The sequence below is a fragment of the Pleurodeles waltl genome, chromosome 6 (assembly GCF_031143425.1).
Source record: "Pleurodeles waltl isolate 20211129_DDA chromosome 6, aPleWal1.hap1.20221129, whole genome shotgun sequence".
Taxonomy (NCBI): Eukaryota; Metazoa; Chordata; class Amphibia; order Caudata; family Salamandridae; genus Pleurodeles; species Pleurodeles waltl.
The window spans coordinates 305479133-305498312 of NC_090445.1; the positions used below are offsets into that span (position 1 = coordinate 305479133).

The window sequence follows — 19180 nt, forward strand, 5'->3', positions numbered from 1 at the left end:
CTTTACCTTGGTAGGTTGGTCCATTATTCAAGGCTCCATCTCTACTTTTTCACCCTGAGCTTTGCTCTGTTTTTGACGCACACCCACTCGGGGATGCCCAGCATTGCTGCATGGGTCTTTCTTTCCTTTCTTTCTAGCTCAGCCCAGGCTGAGGACTCCTGATTATTCCCTAGCAGACATTGGGCAGGTATAACAGGCGATACCACCACCTTCTTTTGGCCAGTAACCCTTGCCCATTCTAAGGACACCATTGCCATGGGATGGACCCCGGCTTGATTGTCACAGCTGAGGACAATATATGTCTCTCCAAGAAGATACTGGTCTGAGGATACCAGCTGCTCAGTCACCAAGGTGACACTGGCACCAGTGTCCCTCAGTGCTTCAACTTGAATACCATTTACATAAGGCTCTACCCCACCCTCTGAGACTAAAATTGCCTCAGTAGGCTCACTGACATGGTCATAGCATTCTTGGAATCACATCTGGGGACTTACCACTGCATTTACTGCAGGTGCATTAGAGGAATTCTTTTTGTTAGGAGAGTTAAGATCTCCAGTTTGGTGTCCATTGGTTTTGCAGTTATGGCACAAAGCCTTTCTAAGATCCTATTTTTTCCCTTTGTACCCACACTTAGGCTGCGAAGAGTCTCAGGGCCCAACCTCCTGTGCAGGTTTTTGGGGGCTTTTGAAGACTCCTTGTTCTCGTCCTTTTTTTGGTTACTCCCTGTCCCTTGTCGGGGCTTTTTGGCCTCTTTTGTGTGATCCCTCCCCCCACCAGTGGAAGTATTCGTCACCCTTGTTTTAACCCAGTGGTCTGCCTTCTGTCCCAATTCTTGAGGAGAAAGGGGACCTAGGTCTCCTCACCTATACTGCCCTAATCTACAGTCAGTGACCTCATCCATAGGATGGGCCTGCTCATACTCTGCTAGTAGCTTCTTGAGCTTTGCACTGATAGGGTTTGAGCCTATGTTTATTGTGTACCCTTTACAGAGGGCCCTTAACTGCTTGTGGGAAAGCTGAAGGTAAGGGGTGACGTTGAGCTCCACCACCCTGTCCTCTGAGGTACTCATTATTTTACTAAAGTTGGGACTTTTTTAGCTAAAACAAAAATCTCAACGCAGGTGTTTGTGATCCTCACTGAAGTAAGTTTTTACTGTTAAGCTACAGGGACCTAACCAGGGGCCCAACAGTACTTTTAAGAATCTGGAAAGTACTCAATTCTAAAATGCAATTTATCAAAAGGCAATTTTTGGATTTTCTCATTTATTCCGTAATGACCAAGTGGAAGCAGCAAATGCAAAGTCACAGACCCCACCTCTGGGGATGGGTGAAGAGTGCCAACACAGCATTGAGCGCCCAATGCAAGTCAATGAGGGAGATCAGAAAATCCACAACTGCCCAGGTAAGTTGTGTCGCTGGGGGACATAGGGACGCAGACAGTCCAACTCCCCAAGGTCCAGGGGCTCCAGGTGCAAGGGTGTCATTTGGAGTTGGGAACAGTTTACCAGACAGGTCATGGTTAGAGGGGCAGGGGACGGGGAGTCTTCGATTTGAGGCTGCAGGCTTTGAGGCAGAATCTGGTAGTGGTCAGCCCACGGTGGACTCAGAATCACCAGGGAACCTTCACAGGACCGATAGGCCACTTGGACCCAGGCCACGGGTGCAAAGGTGGATCCAGAGGCACGTTCGTGGTTCCTCAGGGCAGAATTATTTTCTTTTAAAGTTGTCTTCTTCTTGAACAGATCCGCTGTTCTCTATAGATCTTGATCTTTGTTTAAAGCAAGCAGTTCTCCCAAAGATTTGGAGGTCGTTAGGCTGCAGAACAGGTTGTCCTCGTTGCAGGATCATCAAGGGCTGCAGACTGGCCGGTAGGGATGGGGCCAAGTCAGTTCGTGTCTGTAGTCTTCTCTGCTGGTGCGACTCTGGAATGTCCGGCTCTTCTTAGGTTGTCAGGAATTTGAATTCTAGTATTCAGGGGTGCCACCTATATACTAAATTTAGGGGTATTACAGGGAGTGTCAGGTGTAGCCAATGGGCTACTCACTTTTACGATGGCTACAACCTTTTTATGACTACTTCTGTTGGGAAACGTTGATAACTCTAACCCTACTAGCCTATTTCCTTCCAAAGAAGATTGAGGAGTTTAAGAAGTAGTGTCCACTTCAGCTTGTTCACCTTAGGGGTGGGACTGGCTTGATGTGGGCACTCCTCCTAATTTAACTCATTTTTCTGCCAGTCCTGCTGCCAAAAGGTGGGCCAGGAACTGGGGGCGGTCGGCCTGCTCTACCATTTGGAGATGCCTGGGTTGCATTACAAAGGTGGCAAGACCTTTGAAACTCCCAGTCCTTGAATGTCCATCCTGCCTGGACGAGGTGTCAGCACCTCCACCCAGAGCAGGCCTTTGTTCTGAGCCCTTGAGAGCATTGGCTCTCTCCTGAGGGGGCCAGAACTGTGTCAAAGGTGGCTGCACTGGTTCTGACCAGTCATTGTTCATGCTAGGATTTGGTAGATTGTCAGGGGGTATCTCTAAGGGTCCCTCCTACTGCATGCATTAATACATCCATCACTGGATTCAGTGAGGGTTTATTAATACAAGATGTTTCATACCATACATCCCTATCTTCAATGAAGCAATCATGTAGCTGGGGAACTCGTAATAACCAGTGTCCAGCATATCTACTTGAAATGGCTTTTCTGTTCACTTACTAGGTCTGAGAATCAACAAAGACATAGCAGGGGTATACCTGTTCATGCAGGTATGCCCTCACATGTAAATTAACACAGCCTTCCTTTACAGCTGAAAGGCCTGGTAAAGGGGTGACTTACAATATCACATGCAGTGTAAAAGGGACAGGACACACAGGCTGTGTGTCATGTCGTGTATCCATTTTAGTTCTGCATCAAGACACGCAGTCTGCAAAAGCAGCACTGTGCGCACTTAGTGAGGGGGTTCTCGAGGGTGGCACAAATCATGCAGCAACCTTCAGGGGCCTGTCTTTATACCCCTGGTACCTAGAGCGTGGAGTACTAATTTACTAGGGACTTACAGTGGTAGCTAAGGGTTTGCCAGTTGTGAAAAATGACCGTGAAGTTTTGGGGGAAACGATCTGGCACTGGGGACCTGTTCAGCAGGAACTCGGTGCACTCGAAATTGCACCAGAAACCAAGCAAAATGTTGGGGGTGACCAAGTCACATGCATACTGAGATCCTGCCATTTTGAGCTCCAGAAGCAAAGGCCCAGCTGTCATGGTGAGAAATTTTCCAAAACCAGAGTTTTGCTGCTGCCCCAGACCAAACCGAACTAAGGACAACCCAGCTGAGAGCTGGGCTTTCACTATTCTCTTTGTGGCTCTGTAAGAAAGAAAGGGAAGTCTATGTAGCACAGCTCTTCCCAACCATGCCATAAGCACTTCTATTCTCCTTGTACCTGACAGTGAGATGTACACAAAAGCATGTGACCTACCAACACTTCCTTGTTGCAAGGTTGTCCTCTTTCCCCTCAGCTACAAACGTCAGAGTGCTACCTTAATGTCCGAGGGGAATAGGTGTAGATGTTCCACATGACCGAGAACAAAGAGAACTACCAAACCACATTCCCACTGAACAACACCCAGCAAAAGACAGCAGCTGAGCTGGCTTGGACAAGATTAGAAGAGGAGCACAGGTCTACTTTACTATGCTGATCACTGCATCCAAAGGAGTGCAACAAAACAAACTCGAAAAATAAGAAGAGCTTTCCAATGTGCTCACATCGACCATACATTACTCTAACAACACCTTAACACCCCATTGTTCTTTGCATCACTGCGATATGTAACTACCCTGCTGTAAGTTCAGAGAAGCAGAGAAATACAATTTCTCCTAGTATTATTTTTGGTAAAGAAGCCATTTACTGGATGACTATATTTATTTTACTATGTATGCCTGTACAGTGAATACAAATCTTACACAATTCATAAAGCCGTAGCACTGTACTCTGCCATTCAAGTGTTATTTTTGTCTGAATCTTTAAACACCCTGAATCTCGCTTCAGGAGAAAGAGTTAACTGTTCACATGCAGTAACAGTTGAGAGTACAAGCCTAAAAAGAAGAATCTCAACATTTCTAGGAATTGCAGTTGTGTCTCAAGGTCCCATTGAAAACTAAAAATAGTTGTTACAAAGATTGCCAAGCTATCCACAAATTTCCTAGGTTCATTGGAACTGATACAACACAGTTGCAACAATATTTGGTATCCACAAGGAAGAAAGATGCATTTTGGAGCCATATGCAGTTCAGGTTCGAAAACCCATCATCATCCTCAGAAGCAGAGGTCTCTTTCCACGCAGAGAATTCTTTCCTCCAGAGCAACTAACTCCAAAGTCCTAATAGCATCCATGGTGTATAATACCCAATGCCTCTGAAGCTTAGGTGTTGTGTGTCAAACTTTGGCAAGGATCCCTCAAATGCCCACATATTGCTACACTGGTCAGAAACAGAAAGAGCTTCTGCTACTCTGTGGTGTATCTCTTTCAAAAACTAGCTTGTCTTTTCCTACTGTAAATAAAAAACAATTCTTCCTTATTTTATAATGAGCTTTACACTTGTGGTTAATGTGTCTGTTTTATTCGAACTCCACCTTTCAGAGTGAGTGTTGATGACTTGTTCAATTATAGAGAATCAGGAGCACAAAGGAAATATATTGTCAATCCAATTGGCGAGAAATTGCATTCCAGGCCTTGGGAACTAGTAGCAAACAAATGCTCCCACCACAGACACCGCCCAGCACCCAAATACAGCCAGAGGATCCATCTGACAATCATAACACTGTTAAGCCTAACTTTTTTTCACTTCTCTACTTACAAGTTGCTCATATCAACGAATTCCCAATGGCTTATCCCTCACTGTGCAGCACTAATAACCACAAACTGTTCAGAAACCCTTCTCTTGTATTCCTCTACACGACATAGTTGTTGCTTCTGATTTGTGTGGTTCCACATTCAGTTTTACAATGAGATGTGGTGAATGAATTTACAAAGTCCAAATTACGTTCTGGTGCTGACGTATTATAGTGGATGTTAGAGTGCTTTCTTTCAGAGAGGTGGGTGTGTGCACCAGGTTCATAGGAGAGACGATGTCCCTCTGTGCATAGAGCCCACAACATAAAGGGTGAGAGTCCATAAAGCTAGTGCGCAAAATGCGAGCCTTAATAAGTATGGGCAGTTATGTGAACTGCATTCTATGGGTGAGTACGCGAGTCAAAATATGAAAAGTATGCGATAAGGAATAACTAGGTGTGTCTAAACGGCACATTTGAGCATGTGGGCTAAGTGCAAACTATGAAGGCTGTACTTCTGTGAATGACATGCATACCATGTAAGATCTGGAACCGAACCGATAATACATCATACATCCCATTGCATGGGAGGGTTTTAATGTGTGAAACTATGAGATTAGTTTATAGTAAATTAAAGTAATCAAACAGACTATTACATTGGCCAATCAGCAAACCATCCGAGTTTACCTTGGCTAGAATGCGGTGCCATCTTCACCCGCAGTCTCTTTTCCAACTCAATGGCACGACTTTGGAGCTCCCGATCCTCAACAGGACGCTTGCGACTCCACAGGTAGTGAGTGAGAGCATGACAACGTTCCTCCAGCCGTGTAATGGAGCATTCTGCAGCGACAGAGTTTGAGAGAGCAGAGGCAGTAACATGCATAGCGTGGGGGCAGTTAAATAAAGAGATTGAAACAACACTGGTGGAGGGGGAAGTGGAGTTACTGTAAATAACAGAGGGTGAGGGGCCAGAACTCAGCTTGTTGTTGGGATTAGAACTCTGAACCTTCATATACAGAGGTGAGATGCTCTGCAAAATCACACACACACACACAGTCAGACTCTGCACGTGTGCAACCACTACCTAAGTGAGGGAGTAAGGAACGCAAGGGGGCCATCAATGGACACAAAAGAACTCTGCTTACAAACAGATGTGACAAAAACAAACATACACAATGAAAACAGATATGGATGCCTTACAAATGAGGAGCAGACTGCATACACTAAAAGACATTTCTAGCATACACAAAAGTCACAGCATTACACAGTAATAATGTGCATCCCTCATACAAGGAGAGGAACATGTTGCACACGTAGAAGGTCAAGCACAGAATATTAGACACTGAATGCACAGAGAACCAGGCATTGCTTGCAAGTAGGAACAGGCACTGCCACATACAAACAAACACAAGAGTGGCATGGAGATGGGCAACAGCTGCACACACAAGGATGCAGGCTCCGTAAGGAAAAAAGTTGCAGATGTTCCTCTTTCAGAGGTTTTTTTTTTTTTTTTTGGAAGGAACCAAGAGACAGGTGAGTAGTTTAGAGAGAGGCTTGGGAAGAAAGAAGAGAGGGATAGCATGTATTGCAGAGAAATGACAGCTGCATGCTAAGGGCATCTGCACATAGACTAAAGCCAAGAACAATGGTGTGACAGGTCTTAATGTGGAGAGGATTAACCTTAAACCTATCCTTCAATACACTTTAATTTCCCAGTAACCTACCTAGGGTAGAAAAAGAAACATAAGCGTTTTATGATATAGGATGACTTCTGTTGGCAATTTCGCAATCGCTTTTCAATAAAATATGTAGTTGCAGAAGTGAAACAGCAAGGATTACAAAGACTTCGTCTATGTATCTTTTGCGCAGCCTCATTTGACATTGGAAAGTGCTCACCTCATTGTAAATAGATATGCAAAACTAGGCGCACAGGTTCTTCCCATAGAAATGCTATGGGTTTGAAGAAACAAGTCTCCGTCATATTCTAAAACGTTTCTGGTCAGAAACGTATGGGCATAATCGAGAATAAACTCTAGTAGTGGTCGTACCTGCCTGTTCCCTAGACACCAATAATTCTTCAATAACTTCTAGGGTGGACTCCTGGGGGACGTTTGTGTATAGTGACTCGACCTAAAGTGTTAGTAAGAGTTCAGATGCCAGGTCAAATTCAGTGCCCTCTAGTTTATTAAGTATGTATTTCTTATCCTTCAGATAGGAGGGCCACAGGTGCTTTGAAATTGCCACAGAATGTTTTCAGCCTGTTTTACTTCAGACGTTTAGCCTACCCACGCCGGAGCTTCAAGTCAAGGTAGACATCTTGAGTAGTTGGGCCAAGCCCCCACCCCAGAGTGCCCAAATTGTGAACATGATTTCAAGCTAACACAAAAATTGCAGTCCGGACTCTATATCTATATCCTAAACTTCAGCATATTTACAAGATCCTGTAAAACACATTATTAATGAGAATGTATATAGTGAGAGGAGTGGCAAAGATGCTCCTTGAATGAGCTCCATGTGGGTCCAGATTTTAATCCTGCTCCAGCAGCGGCATATGACCCACCGATGCGCTCTCTTCAAAAGCGCTGTCCTGCCCGATTTTCAATGCAAAGCAAGAGTGTTGGAAAGTGGATTATTGTTAAGGGCAGGTAAGTACCTACACTTAGTAATAGGCCACTAATCCCCACTATGTCAAGTCAGGTCTCAATAAATGAATCCCTGCTTAACCTTTAATAGCTTGACCACTAGCGACAAGGCTTAACTTAAGAGACGCGTTTAAAAATCACAAAACAGTAAATAAGTAAAAAACAATAAAAATCTGTAGGAAGTTGGCTCTGTATATACTAAGTAAAAAATAGTGTGCACAGAGTCCAAGGGTTCCCCTTGGAGGTAATATAGTGGCAAAAGTAGATAATTGTAATGCTCTATTTTGTGGTAGTGTGGTCGAGCAGTAGGCTTATCAGAGGATAGTGTTAAGCATTTGTTGTACACACACAGGCAATAAATGAAGAACACACAGTCAAAAACTTACTCCAGGCCAATAGGTTTTTATATTGAAAAATATATTTTCTTAGTTTATTTTAAGAACCACAAGTTCAAGATTTACAATTAATACTTTAAATGTAAGGTACTTCACTTAGATACTTTAGGAACTTTGAATGAAAACAATATCATGTACAGTCTGTGTAAAAATGGCAATAATCTATTTTCAAAGTGGACACAGTGCAAAAATCAACAGTTCCTGGAGGAGGTAAGTAAAGGTTAGGTTTCAAGATAAGTAAAAAATGTACAAGTCTCAAAGTTGGGATCAAGGTAGCTCACCGTTGAGGGTTTAAGGCAACGCCAAAGTTAATACACCAGCAGCTTAGGGCCAGTCAGGTGCAGAGGTCAAAGAGGTGCCCAAAACACATAGGCTTCAACGGAAAACAGGGGTGCCCTGGTTCCAGTCTGCCAGCAGTTAAGTACCCGCGTCCTCGGGGGGGCAGACCAGGGTGGTTTTGTAGGGTACCAGAGGGGACACAAGAAGGCACAGAAAGTACACTCTCAGCGGCACAGGGGCGGCCGGGTGCAGTGTGCAAACAGGCGTCGGGTTTTAGATAGAAAGTAATGGAGGGGCCCGGGGGTCACTTCAACAATGCAGGCAGGCACAGGGTGGGGCTCCTCGGGACAGCCACCACCTGGGCTAGACAGAGGGTCGCCTGGGGGACGCTCTTGCACTGAAGTTCGGTTCCTTCAGGTCCTGGGGGCTGCGGGTGCAGTGTTGGTTCCAGGCATCGGGGCCCTTGTTACAGGCAGTCGCAGTCAGGGGGAGCCTCTGGATTCTCTCTCCAGGCATCGCTGTGGGGGCTCAGGGGGGTCGTCTCTGGTTACTCACAGGCACGCAGTGGCCGGGGAGTCCTCCCTGAGGTGTTGGTTTTCTGCAGGTCGAGCCGGGGGCGTTGGGTGCAGAGTGTGAAGTATCACGCTTCCGGCGGGAAACGTGAAGTCCTTGGAAGTTTCTTCTTTGTTGCAAAGAAGTAGCTGGTTTTCAACAGGGCCGCTGTTCACGGGAGATTCTTGGTCCTGTAGTCCAGGGCAGTCCTCTGAGGCTTCAGAGGTCGCTGGTCCCTGTCAGATACGTCGCTGGAGCATGTTTTCGAAGTTGCCATTTCCTTACAAAATCCAACACCAATTTATAAAAATAGAGCATATTTTTATCTTCAAAATGAAACCAAAACGATTAAAATCGGACAAGGGGACCCGGAAATCTGAATTTTAAAAGAATTAATGTTTTCTTGTGCATAGAAACTAAAAGTGCCGATCTGGTCATCTGATCGCACTAGACCGGGGGGAAGGTCAAAGTTTGAGGCCGACTGCAATGGAGCCTTGCTTGCCTACAGCAAGTGGGAGGCCTCGGTCAAAAGTTTCCTTTCAGACTTAGGCCCTCATTATGACATTGATGGTAAATCCTGCTTACCGCCGCGCAGGCAAATATCCGTTCACCATATTATGACACAGACACAAACCAATCTGACAGAATACAGCCACATACCCAAATCCGCCAGACCAAAGGTCAGTGATAAAGTGGCGGTCCCAAAACCCACACCGTTACGTCAACAAAACAACGCCCATCACATTATGACCCACGAATCACTACGGCGGACATTCAACGGCGGTAAACCATTGGCAGTACATACCGCCGATCTCAGAATGGACACCCACATACAAAACAACAGTACAGTGGACAATACTAAAGGCACACACGTGACACTCTTCCACACACCACACCCACACCACTATAAAAAGCACACCCACATTACCCACAACCCCTTATGCACAACAACTGCCACCAGGAGACTGAGACGGAGAGCAAAGAGACAACTAGACACACACACACACCACATAAACCCCTCACACACTCCACAACACACACCCCACGACATTACCCAACACACAACATCCATGGCACCACAAAGGCACCCCCGTTTCACTGACGAGGAGTTAAGGGTCATGTTGGAGGAAATCATCAGGGTAGAGCCACAGCTCTTTGGAGCACAGGTGCAGCAAATACCTATAGCAAGGAAGATGGAGGCATGGCAGAGAATAGTGGACAGGGTCAACGCCGTGGGACAGCACCCAAGAACAAGGGACGACATCAGGAAGAGGTGGAACGACCTACGGGAGAAGGCACCTTCCATTGTAGCAGGACACCAGCCCACCATACAAAGGACTGGCGGTGGACCCCCACCTCCTCCCTCACAACTCACAGCATAGGAGGAGCAGGAACTGGCAATACTGCCTCCAGAGGGACTCGCCGGAGTTGGCGGAGGATTAGACACTGGTACGTCAACTTTCAACAGTTATCACCCACCCCCCCCATACATGCATGCCAACACACACACCCTCATCACTCCACCATATCCCACACACTCCACCAACACATCTCACTAATCCCAATGCCAGGTCCTGCATGCTGTAACAATGCATGGACACCCCTCCCAGCCCTGCATGGACACTCATCACTAGAGCATGCACAGCATAGGGAACCTAACATAACCACAATACACCACCATACACAAGCAAAAGCTGGCAGGGCAACACCAACCATAGAGGGGAAGCTACAGAAGTACAAATGTCATACATTTGAATCATAATACATCATTTACATCCCCACAGGTACCCCAATGTCACTGGAGAGGAGGTGCCACCACTATCCAGTCCCCCAACAGAAGAGGCCCACAATGATGACAGTAACTCTGGACTTCTGGATCTGGACAACCTACCTGGCTCATCAGGGACCACTGGACATCCGGTCACCCAAGCCCACTCACAGACCACCACAGAGCCTCCCCCCATTAGGAACCAACACCACAGCACCCACCCAGCGTACCTACACCTCTGTCCCCAGGACACATCAATCAGCAGTGTGCCCACCTTGTAAAGGGACCCCAGGCCACACCCTGCACAAAAGACAATCAAGGACCTGTGGTTAGTGGCAGTGGGCACACCGTTCAGGGGACATAGGCACAGGCCAACAGGGGCACTGAGAGGACTGCTGTGCACCAAGGGGAGGACAGGAGCAGGGAACCGACTCTCTAGGAACCTAGGAGTCTACCAACATTCCCAGGACACGATGGGCCAGATCCTAGACAACGTGCAGGAGAACAGGCGGCTACAGGAGGGACAGTATCAGGGGATCAGGGAGGACTTGCAGGCCATTAACAACATCCTGGTCGCCATAGCAGGGGTGCTGACAGACATGGCCAACATCATGAGGGAGGCAACAGCACACCAGCGGGCCCCTACCACTAGCCAGTAATCTGAACAGCACCTCCACTTCAGCTGCTGCTAATGGACAGGAGGCCTCGTCACAGGACTCGCATGCCACCAGCACCTCTCCCACTGCAGAAGGTGAACCACCCCGCAAACGTTCCCTGCGAACCAGACGGAAGCCAGAGACACTTGCCAAGACCAACACCAGGAAATGATTCTCTCCTGATTGCCCCCCTTGTGTACCACTCTGCCACCTTGCCACCTTGAATTGCCATTGCTCTCCTTCCTATGTCCCCATGGACACTGCACCTGTGCTACAAACAGACTCGAACAACACCATGGGCTTTCCTCCATCATCACCCCATTCCATTGTACTCCCCCCCCTATATTTTCGCACAACAATAAACACCCTTGGATAAAACTCGATTACTAGTATTTCATGTATTGCAAATTGGTATTCATTGAAACAGCTACAACCAATGCAAATGAACTGTACATAGAAAGAGCACAGAATGAATGACCTGTTGCTGGCTGTTGTAATCACATCAGGACAATGTTGTATTATCAGCAACATCTGTAAAATGAATATCCATAGGTAACAGTAAGTAGGGGGAAAGAAGTGGGTAATGCCAGCATGTCAATGCCACACAGAATACAATAGTCATAGAAAAGTGAAGTTGCACTGTCTCACCTGTGGGTCATTGGAAGTACTGACGTATCACCAATGTTCTGGTGTCCACATCCTCATTCTCTGCCTCCTCATCGTCACTTTCCTCAGAGTCCACTGCAACATGCAGCACGCCACTACTATCTGGCTGACCTTCTTGGGTGAGGAGCACAGAGATCCACCTGTTAGATGGAGGCACCTGAACCTGGCCTTCAGGAGGCCAAAGGTCCGCTCAATGATCCTTCTGGTTCGCCCATGTGCCTCATTATAACGTTCTTCTGCCCTTGTCCTGGCATACCTCACAGGGGTCAGCAGCCATGATAGGTTTGAGTAACCAGAGTCACCTGAATATATTGAGGGATAACATTTAGCCACAAACTGTCCTATATGGCCAGCAGCATAGGCATACACCAACATATACTGGGTGGGAACCAAGGCTCACCTATTAGCCACACCCTGTGCCTATGTAGTTGGGCCATCACATTTGGGATGCTGCTATTCCTTAGGACAAAGGCATCATGCACCGACCAAGGATACTTAGCATTGACGTGGGAGATATACCGGTCTGCCTGGCTTACCATCTGAACATTCATGGAGTGGACACTCTTACGATTCCTAAACACCTGTTCATTTTGCCGGGGGGGGATAAATGCAATATGTGTTCCGTCAATCACCCCAATTATATTGGGGATATGTCCCATTGCATAAAACCTTGCCTTCACAGTGGCCAAATCCTCCACCTGTGGGAAAGCAATGTAGCTGCACATGTGTTTTATCAGGGCAGACAAGACTCGTGCCAGCACAAATGATAACATTGGCTGTGACATTCCTACTGTCAAGCCCACTGTCACTTGGAAAGAACCAGTTGCCAGGAAATGGAGTACTGGTAGAACTTGCACAAGAGGGGGGATCCCAGTCGGCTAACATATAGCTGAGATCAGGTCAGGTTCCAACTGGGCACACAGCTCTGTGATTGTGGCCTGGTCCAGTCTATAGGTGAGCATAATGTGCCTGTCCTCCAGTGTAGCAAAGTCCACCAGGGGTCTGTACACGGGGGTATGTCTCCATCTCCTACTCATCCGCAGCGGTAGGTATCTAAGGGATACAGGAGTGAGTAGGCTGTCACATTTTGAACAACTATACCACAACAGGAGTCCACATTGTGCAAACATGTTTGGGGACAGTGCAATTTAAAAGTATGTGACTATATATCATGTGACGCATGAATAACGGATAGGCCTGTTCACCCCCCCCCTGAAATAGCAGCCGCCTGTCCTGTGTGGAGGGACAGGTGGAAGTGAGGTAATTCCGCTGACGATTTGCGCCGTGGCAGTAGGCGATCGTGAACCACTGTGCATTTCCTGATTGGTTTATATTGGGCCTTATGAGGTACAGTGGCCAATAGGGATCTATGCCGGCGGTGACAGTATGCACCACCGCGGACGTGATCGCCATTTTCTATCTCAAGCCTCACTTGTATCCTGACCTTCCATAGGAGAGGAACTACACTGCATGTGCTGCTGTGACCTGTGTCTGGAACCTACCACGGCCAGTGTGACCGGGGAAAGTTCCCCAGCCTTCACTTCGAAGGAGTTGGAGCGACTGGTGGATGGGGTCCTACCCCAGTACGGACTGCTATACGGGCCTCCAGACCAACAGGTGAGTACACTGTGGGCATGATACATGTGGCATGAATGCATGGAGTTGTGTGTGAAGGCATCGTGTAAGGGGGGGTGGGTGTATGCCTCATGGCAGTGTATATGTGTGCTGGCTGGGCTATGGGTGTGCCATTGGTGATGCAAACGGGTATGGTGGGCCATTTGTGTTGCAGGCTGGACTATTTGACTAATGGTGTTCTCCTGTCTGTATTGCCTCAGCAGGTCAGCAGGTCTGCAGGAGGTGCGGACCCTGTGGGTCTATGGTTGGTGGAGCACCCACTGTTGGAAACGGTGGGAGGACCTGAGACGCTGGGCACGGAAGAACGCAGAGGCCCAGCTGGGGATGGCCTCCCAACGAGGAAGGGGTGCCCGTTGGACCCTGACCCCACTAATGGACGGCATACTGGCAGTGGCCTACCCTGAGCTGGATCGGCGCTTGAGGGCATCACAGCAGCCACAACGAGGTGAGTACAGTGGCTATCATTACAACTTATGGCTGGTGGGGTGGTATCTGAGTGGAGGTTGTGTGTCCTTGGGTGCCCCTAGGCCAGACCAGACATAGCAGCGTAGGTCCTCTGGTGGCTAAGGGTTAGAATGTAAAATACTGCTTACCTAGCTTGTTAGTATTCACTTCTGGGCAGGGCTGCATGGGTCCCAGATGTGCTGCAGTTGGCGGTGTGTACCCCTCCTCATTCCTTGGGGACTAGCCATTTCACTGGTAGTGCACTGCATATTGCGTAGGCATGTTCCCTGTGTGTGAGGGAGCTGTGTACACCAACGGTGGTGTTGGTGTAGTCATTGACCCAGTATATCCTTTGTCTCTCTCCTCGTTTCTTGATTTGTCATCCAGTCCTTATGTGCATTAGCATCATCTGGCGGTGGAGCAGAGGCACCGGCGACAGAGGGAGCGGCATCCCACAGGACCCTGGAAGCAGAGTCCACCAACGCTGAGGAAACCAGTGGGACGGAGGGCGAGGGGAGTACCACTGCGGAGACTGGAGGGGACAACAGACTCTGATACCTTCTCCGATGGAAGCTCCCTTGTGGTGGTGGGCACCTCTGTGACCACCCCAGATGCAGGTACAGCCGCCACCCCTGTACCAGCACCGCCCTCCCAGTAGCCCCTCAGCGAGTTGCCCATGCCAGCTCACCCAGGAGGGTGGGCATCTCCTTCGCCACAGGCACCTCAGGCCCTGCCCCAGTGAGCCCTGCTGCCCTGAGTGAGGAGGCTATTGACCTCCTGAGATCCATCTCTGTAAGGCAATCAACCATTGTGAATGCCATCCAGGGGCTGGCAGCCCAGATGCAGCAATGCAATGCATGCCTGGAGGACATTCACGGTCTGCCACCGCACCCTGCTAACCCGTCTCCACGAAGCCGGCATCCAAGACAAAGCCCTCAACTGGATCTCATCCTTCCTCTCTGACAGAACCCAGAGAGTCCAACTCTCACCCTTCCGCTCCAAAGCCACCAACCTCATCTGCGGCGTCCCCCAAGGCTCCTCTCTTAGCCCAACGTTGTTCAACGTCTACATGGCCCCCCTCGCACAACTGGCCCATCATCACAACCTTAGCATCATCTCCTACGCCGACGACACCCAGCTCGTCCTCTCCCTGACCAAAGATCCGCTCACCGCCAAAACCAACCTCCACGAGGGACTAAAATCCATCGCCGAGTGGATGAGCAACAGCCGCCTGAAGCTCAACTCCGACAAGACGGAAGTCCTCATCCTCGGACGCACCCCCTCGGCCTGGAACGACTCCTGGTGGCCCACCGCCCTCGGACCCCCACCCACCCCAGCCAGCCACGCACGAAACCTCGGCTTCGTCCTCGACTCTGCTCTCACCATGTCCAAACAGATCAACGCCGTCTCCTCTTCTTGTTTCAACACCCTCCGCATGCTCCGCAGGATCTTCAAGTGGATTCCAACAGGAACCAGGAAGACGGTAACTCAAGCCCTCGTCAGTAGCAGACTTGACTACGGCAACGCACTCTACACAGGCATCCCAACGAAAGACATCAAACGACTCCAACGCATCCAGAACGCATCCGCCCGCCTGATCCTCGACATACCCCGCCGATGTCACATCTCCCCCCATCTGAAGGACCTCCACTGGCTCCCTGTGGAAAAAAGGATCACCTTCAAACTCTTCACCCACGCACACAAGGCACTACACAACACCGGACCCACCTACCTGAACACCAGACTCAACTTCTATGTCCCCACACGTCAACTCCGCTCTGCCAACCTCGCCCTCGCCATCGTCCCCCGAATCCAGCGCAAGACCTCTGGCGGCAGATCCTTCTCCTTCCTCGCCGCCAATACCTAGAACTCTCTCCCCACCTCACTACGCCAGACCCAGGACCTCCTCACCTTCAGGAGACTCCTCAAGACATGGCTCTTCGAACGCTAGCAGCACCCCCCCTCTGCCCCTCAGCGCCTCGAAACCCTGCCGGGTACATAGCGCGCTTTATAAATTCACTGATTGAATTCACTGATTGATTGACTGGAGGAACAACAGAGATTGATTCAGGCTCTGGCCTCCTCTCTGATGGCAGCCATTGTTCCTGTTCCTACTGTTCCCCTCCAACTTCCACTTCCCAGTCCCATTATCCTCAATCCCAACCCATACCACACAGACATACGAGCATGCATACAACACACAAGAATTTCACAGGCAAACACAAGTACCACACTTCATCCCACAGGCACTCACACAAACACCATTCAGTTGCAGACATGACAACATCCACTGTCTCCCCCTCCTCCTCCTCCTCCACCTCCCACCCAGTTACGTCCACATCTGCATGCACTACATCAATATACACTACAAGAATCATCACCACACGAAGCATAACACCCACCTCATTGGCAGACACCTCCACAACATCCATGCACGCGTCCCCTGTACCCTCTCCATCCAAAGTACACAAATGCAAGCACTCAAGATGCCCAACAGCCACCAACCTCACATCAGCATATAGCCCATGTGCCCAAATCCAGCAGACATACATCTCTGACAACCACTCCGACATCCTTCACTCCCATTGCTCCTCCCTCATCCTGCCCCAACTTCCCTAAAAATCTTTTCCTTTCCACAATTGACCTATTCCCTACCCCTACCCCCGTCCTGCACGTATGGGCAGGATAGCAAGGACACAGCACAACACATCAGCCAAACAGTCCATGGGACAGTGGTAGCACCGCCTACTCGTGGTGGTAGGGATACCAGACCACTGAAGAGGAAGGAGGCAGCACAACCTGGGATGAAAGGGAAGAGTCCGGCACCCGCTGTGAGGAAGGGGAAGGAGCCTGTACTAGCTGTGAAGAAGGGGAAGGAGCCTGCACCAGCTGGGAAGAAGGGGAAGGAGCCTGCACCAGCTGGGAAGAAGGGGAAGGAGCCTGCACCTGCTGGGAAGAAGGGGAAGGAGCCTGCACCTGCTGGGAAGAAGGGGAAGGAGGCTGCACCAGCGGGGAAGAATGGGAAGGAGCCTACACCACCCGGCGGTGGGGTTAGCCCATCCACCCCTGCCAGGAAGGGTAAGGGATCCCCAACCCATGACCAGGAGAAGAGGCACTCTACGCCAGTGGAAGCTGTCAGCCGAACACCACCACCGGCTGTCACAGGGCCCCCACCACCAGCCGTGGATGTGCAGAGTGCAGAGGCTGTCCAGGAGCCTCCCCCAACCACCACCAGCATGCAGCCATCAGTGAGTGCAGGGGCTGTCCAGGGACCTCCCCCAACAACCACCAGCATGCAGCCATCACAGAGTGCAGGGGCTGTCCAGGAGCCTCCCCCAACCACCTCCAGCATGCAGCAATCAGTGAGTGGAGGGGCTGCCCCGGAGCCTCCCCCAACCACCACCAGCATGCAACCATCACAGAGTGCAGGGGCTGCCCCGGAGCCTCCCCTAACCACCACCAGCATGCAGCCATCACCACTGGCGGACGACATGTAGTCCGCCCTCCAGGACCTACTGTGCGGGCTGCCCCCTCCAGAACCAGTGGGAAAGACACACACTCCAGAGACTGTGGCATTGCACTCCCCAGGACAGTGATATGGGCATCTTGCCCCCTCCAGAACCAGTGGGAAAGACACCCACTCCGGAGACTGTGGCCTTGCACTCTACAGGACAAAGAGCACAGGGCATGTTGCCCCATCCTGAACCAGTGGGCAAGATACCCACTTGAGAGACTGTGGCCTTGCACTCCCCAGGACAAAGCAATGGGCATGTTGCCCCCTCCAGAACCAGTGGGATTGTTCCCACATCCGGCTGAGGTGTCTCTCCCCTCCCCCTGAGGTGCCTGCCTATTTGACAACTGATGCTCCTGCAATGTCCTATCCGCATTTGGGCAGGATTCGAGTTGGGCCTTGGACTGTAGCCTGTGGTCATGTGGGCCCTTTGAACTATGGACTGGGCAGTGTTCCTTTTTTATACAAGTGTACATATCTGTTTCATGGTCAAATCGGATTATTAATTTTGATGTTAAATTGATTACAATCACTTTCGTAAATTCCTGTTGTCCTTGCATTATTCTGCAGATTTTCAGGGTCAAATTGTTTTTGTAATGTAGCTGGTTGTGTGAAAGGTTTGTGTGTGTCATGTGTGTGTTGTGCATGTGTGTGTCACTCTCTTTTTCCTCCCACCCTCCCTTCTGTGCTAGTCCGCTACACTCACCATTGTCGTCTTCACTGGTGTTGGTGTTCCAGGTGGAGCATGACGTACAAGATCATCGGGAAAACTTGCAATTCGGGTTCCATGGCGGCGTGGTTCTTCCCTGTGTCTCCAATGGTGAGTCCTTTGACTTTTGCGCTCTGTTTCCACCAGGCTTTTGTTGGCATTGGTACCACCCCGGAAAAGGTGGTGGTTTGCAGGGTCTAACGATGGTGGGCGGAACTTTGGCCTCCGCCTGGCTGTAGGCAGCTACCGCCGTTGTGACTGTTGTTTCCTCGCTGTCGGTGTGGTACATTGTCTGTCTATCGGAGATATCACCGCCATCGTCATAATTTGGAGGTAGTTACCGCCAGCCTGTTGGCGGTATTACCGCAACTTTATCACCCACCGTCAGGGTCGTAATGAGCTCCTTAGTCTTTTTCTTGAAGATTTTCTTCACCTGGACGAATTCACCAATCCGATCCAACCTCCCTGGAGCCCTCTTCAGATACGCATCGCAGGAGACCTCGGTGAAGAATTCTACCTTCAGGCTTAGACAATTTTTCAGGACGGAAATCTTCATCCGGGCCAAAGCTGAATCTTGACCGGACGTTCCTAGAGCCCTCCTTGGATACACTGCGCAGGAAGTCCCGGTCAACTTTTTATGTTCTCACTTTGTCACTTTTTCTTTCCGACAGCCATCGACCTTTCACAGTAAGCCGATTTGTATGCAAGGTCATCGGATCACCTCTCCAGGAGCCCCAGGTGAAATCCTGGAAGTCTGGGGCTCCAGAGCTTTTCAGCAGAACAAAACTGCAAGCCAGGCTTGGTCACGGTTGAGGTAAGCCAGCTTGACTTACCACGGTGTGTCAGTCTTGTAATGGACCTTTTTTTTTTTTTTTTTTTTTTTTTTTTTTTTAAGTTCTCCAAAACTTTTGGGTCTTCTTCGAGAAGGTTTTTGAAGGCGTTTTAGAAGTACACAGCTCACCCAAGGTTCCAGAACCTCTGGGTGGCTCCCAGAACGCATCTGGTTCAAATCCAAAAATGCCCACTAGCCAGTGATCAGTTCCTTCAAGTTTTGAGGCAGGGGACTCTGGTATGCTTTTTTTTTTTGTCCTCATAGGCAGTCCCACC

At 49.4% G+C, this 19180-nt stretch overlaps 1 protein-coding gene across 1 annotated transcript in view; it reads right to left on the reverse strand.

Moving 5' to 3' along the window:
- METTL17 (methyltransferase like 17) overlaps nt 1–19180 on the reverse strand; it is a 149913-nt gene that overhangs the window by 79904 nt on the left and 50829 nt on the right. The window contains exon 3 of the mRNA XM_069238111.1: nt 5504–5656. Within this exon, the coding sequence (XP_069094212.1) occupies nt 5504–5656 (153 nt within the window). The remainder of the gene's footprint in view (nt 1–5503; nt 5657–19180) is intronic.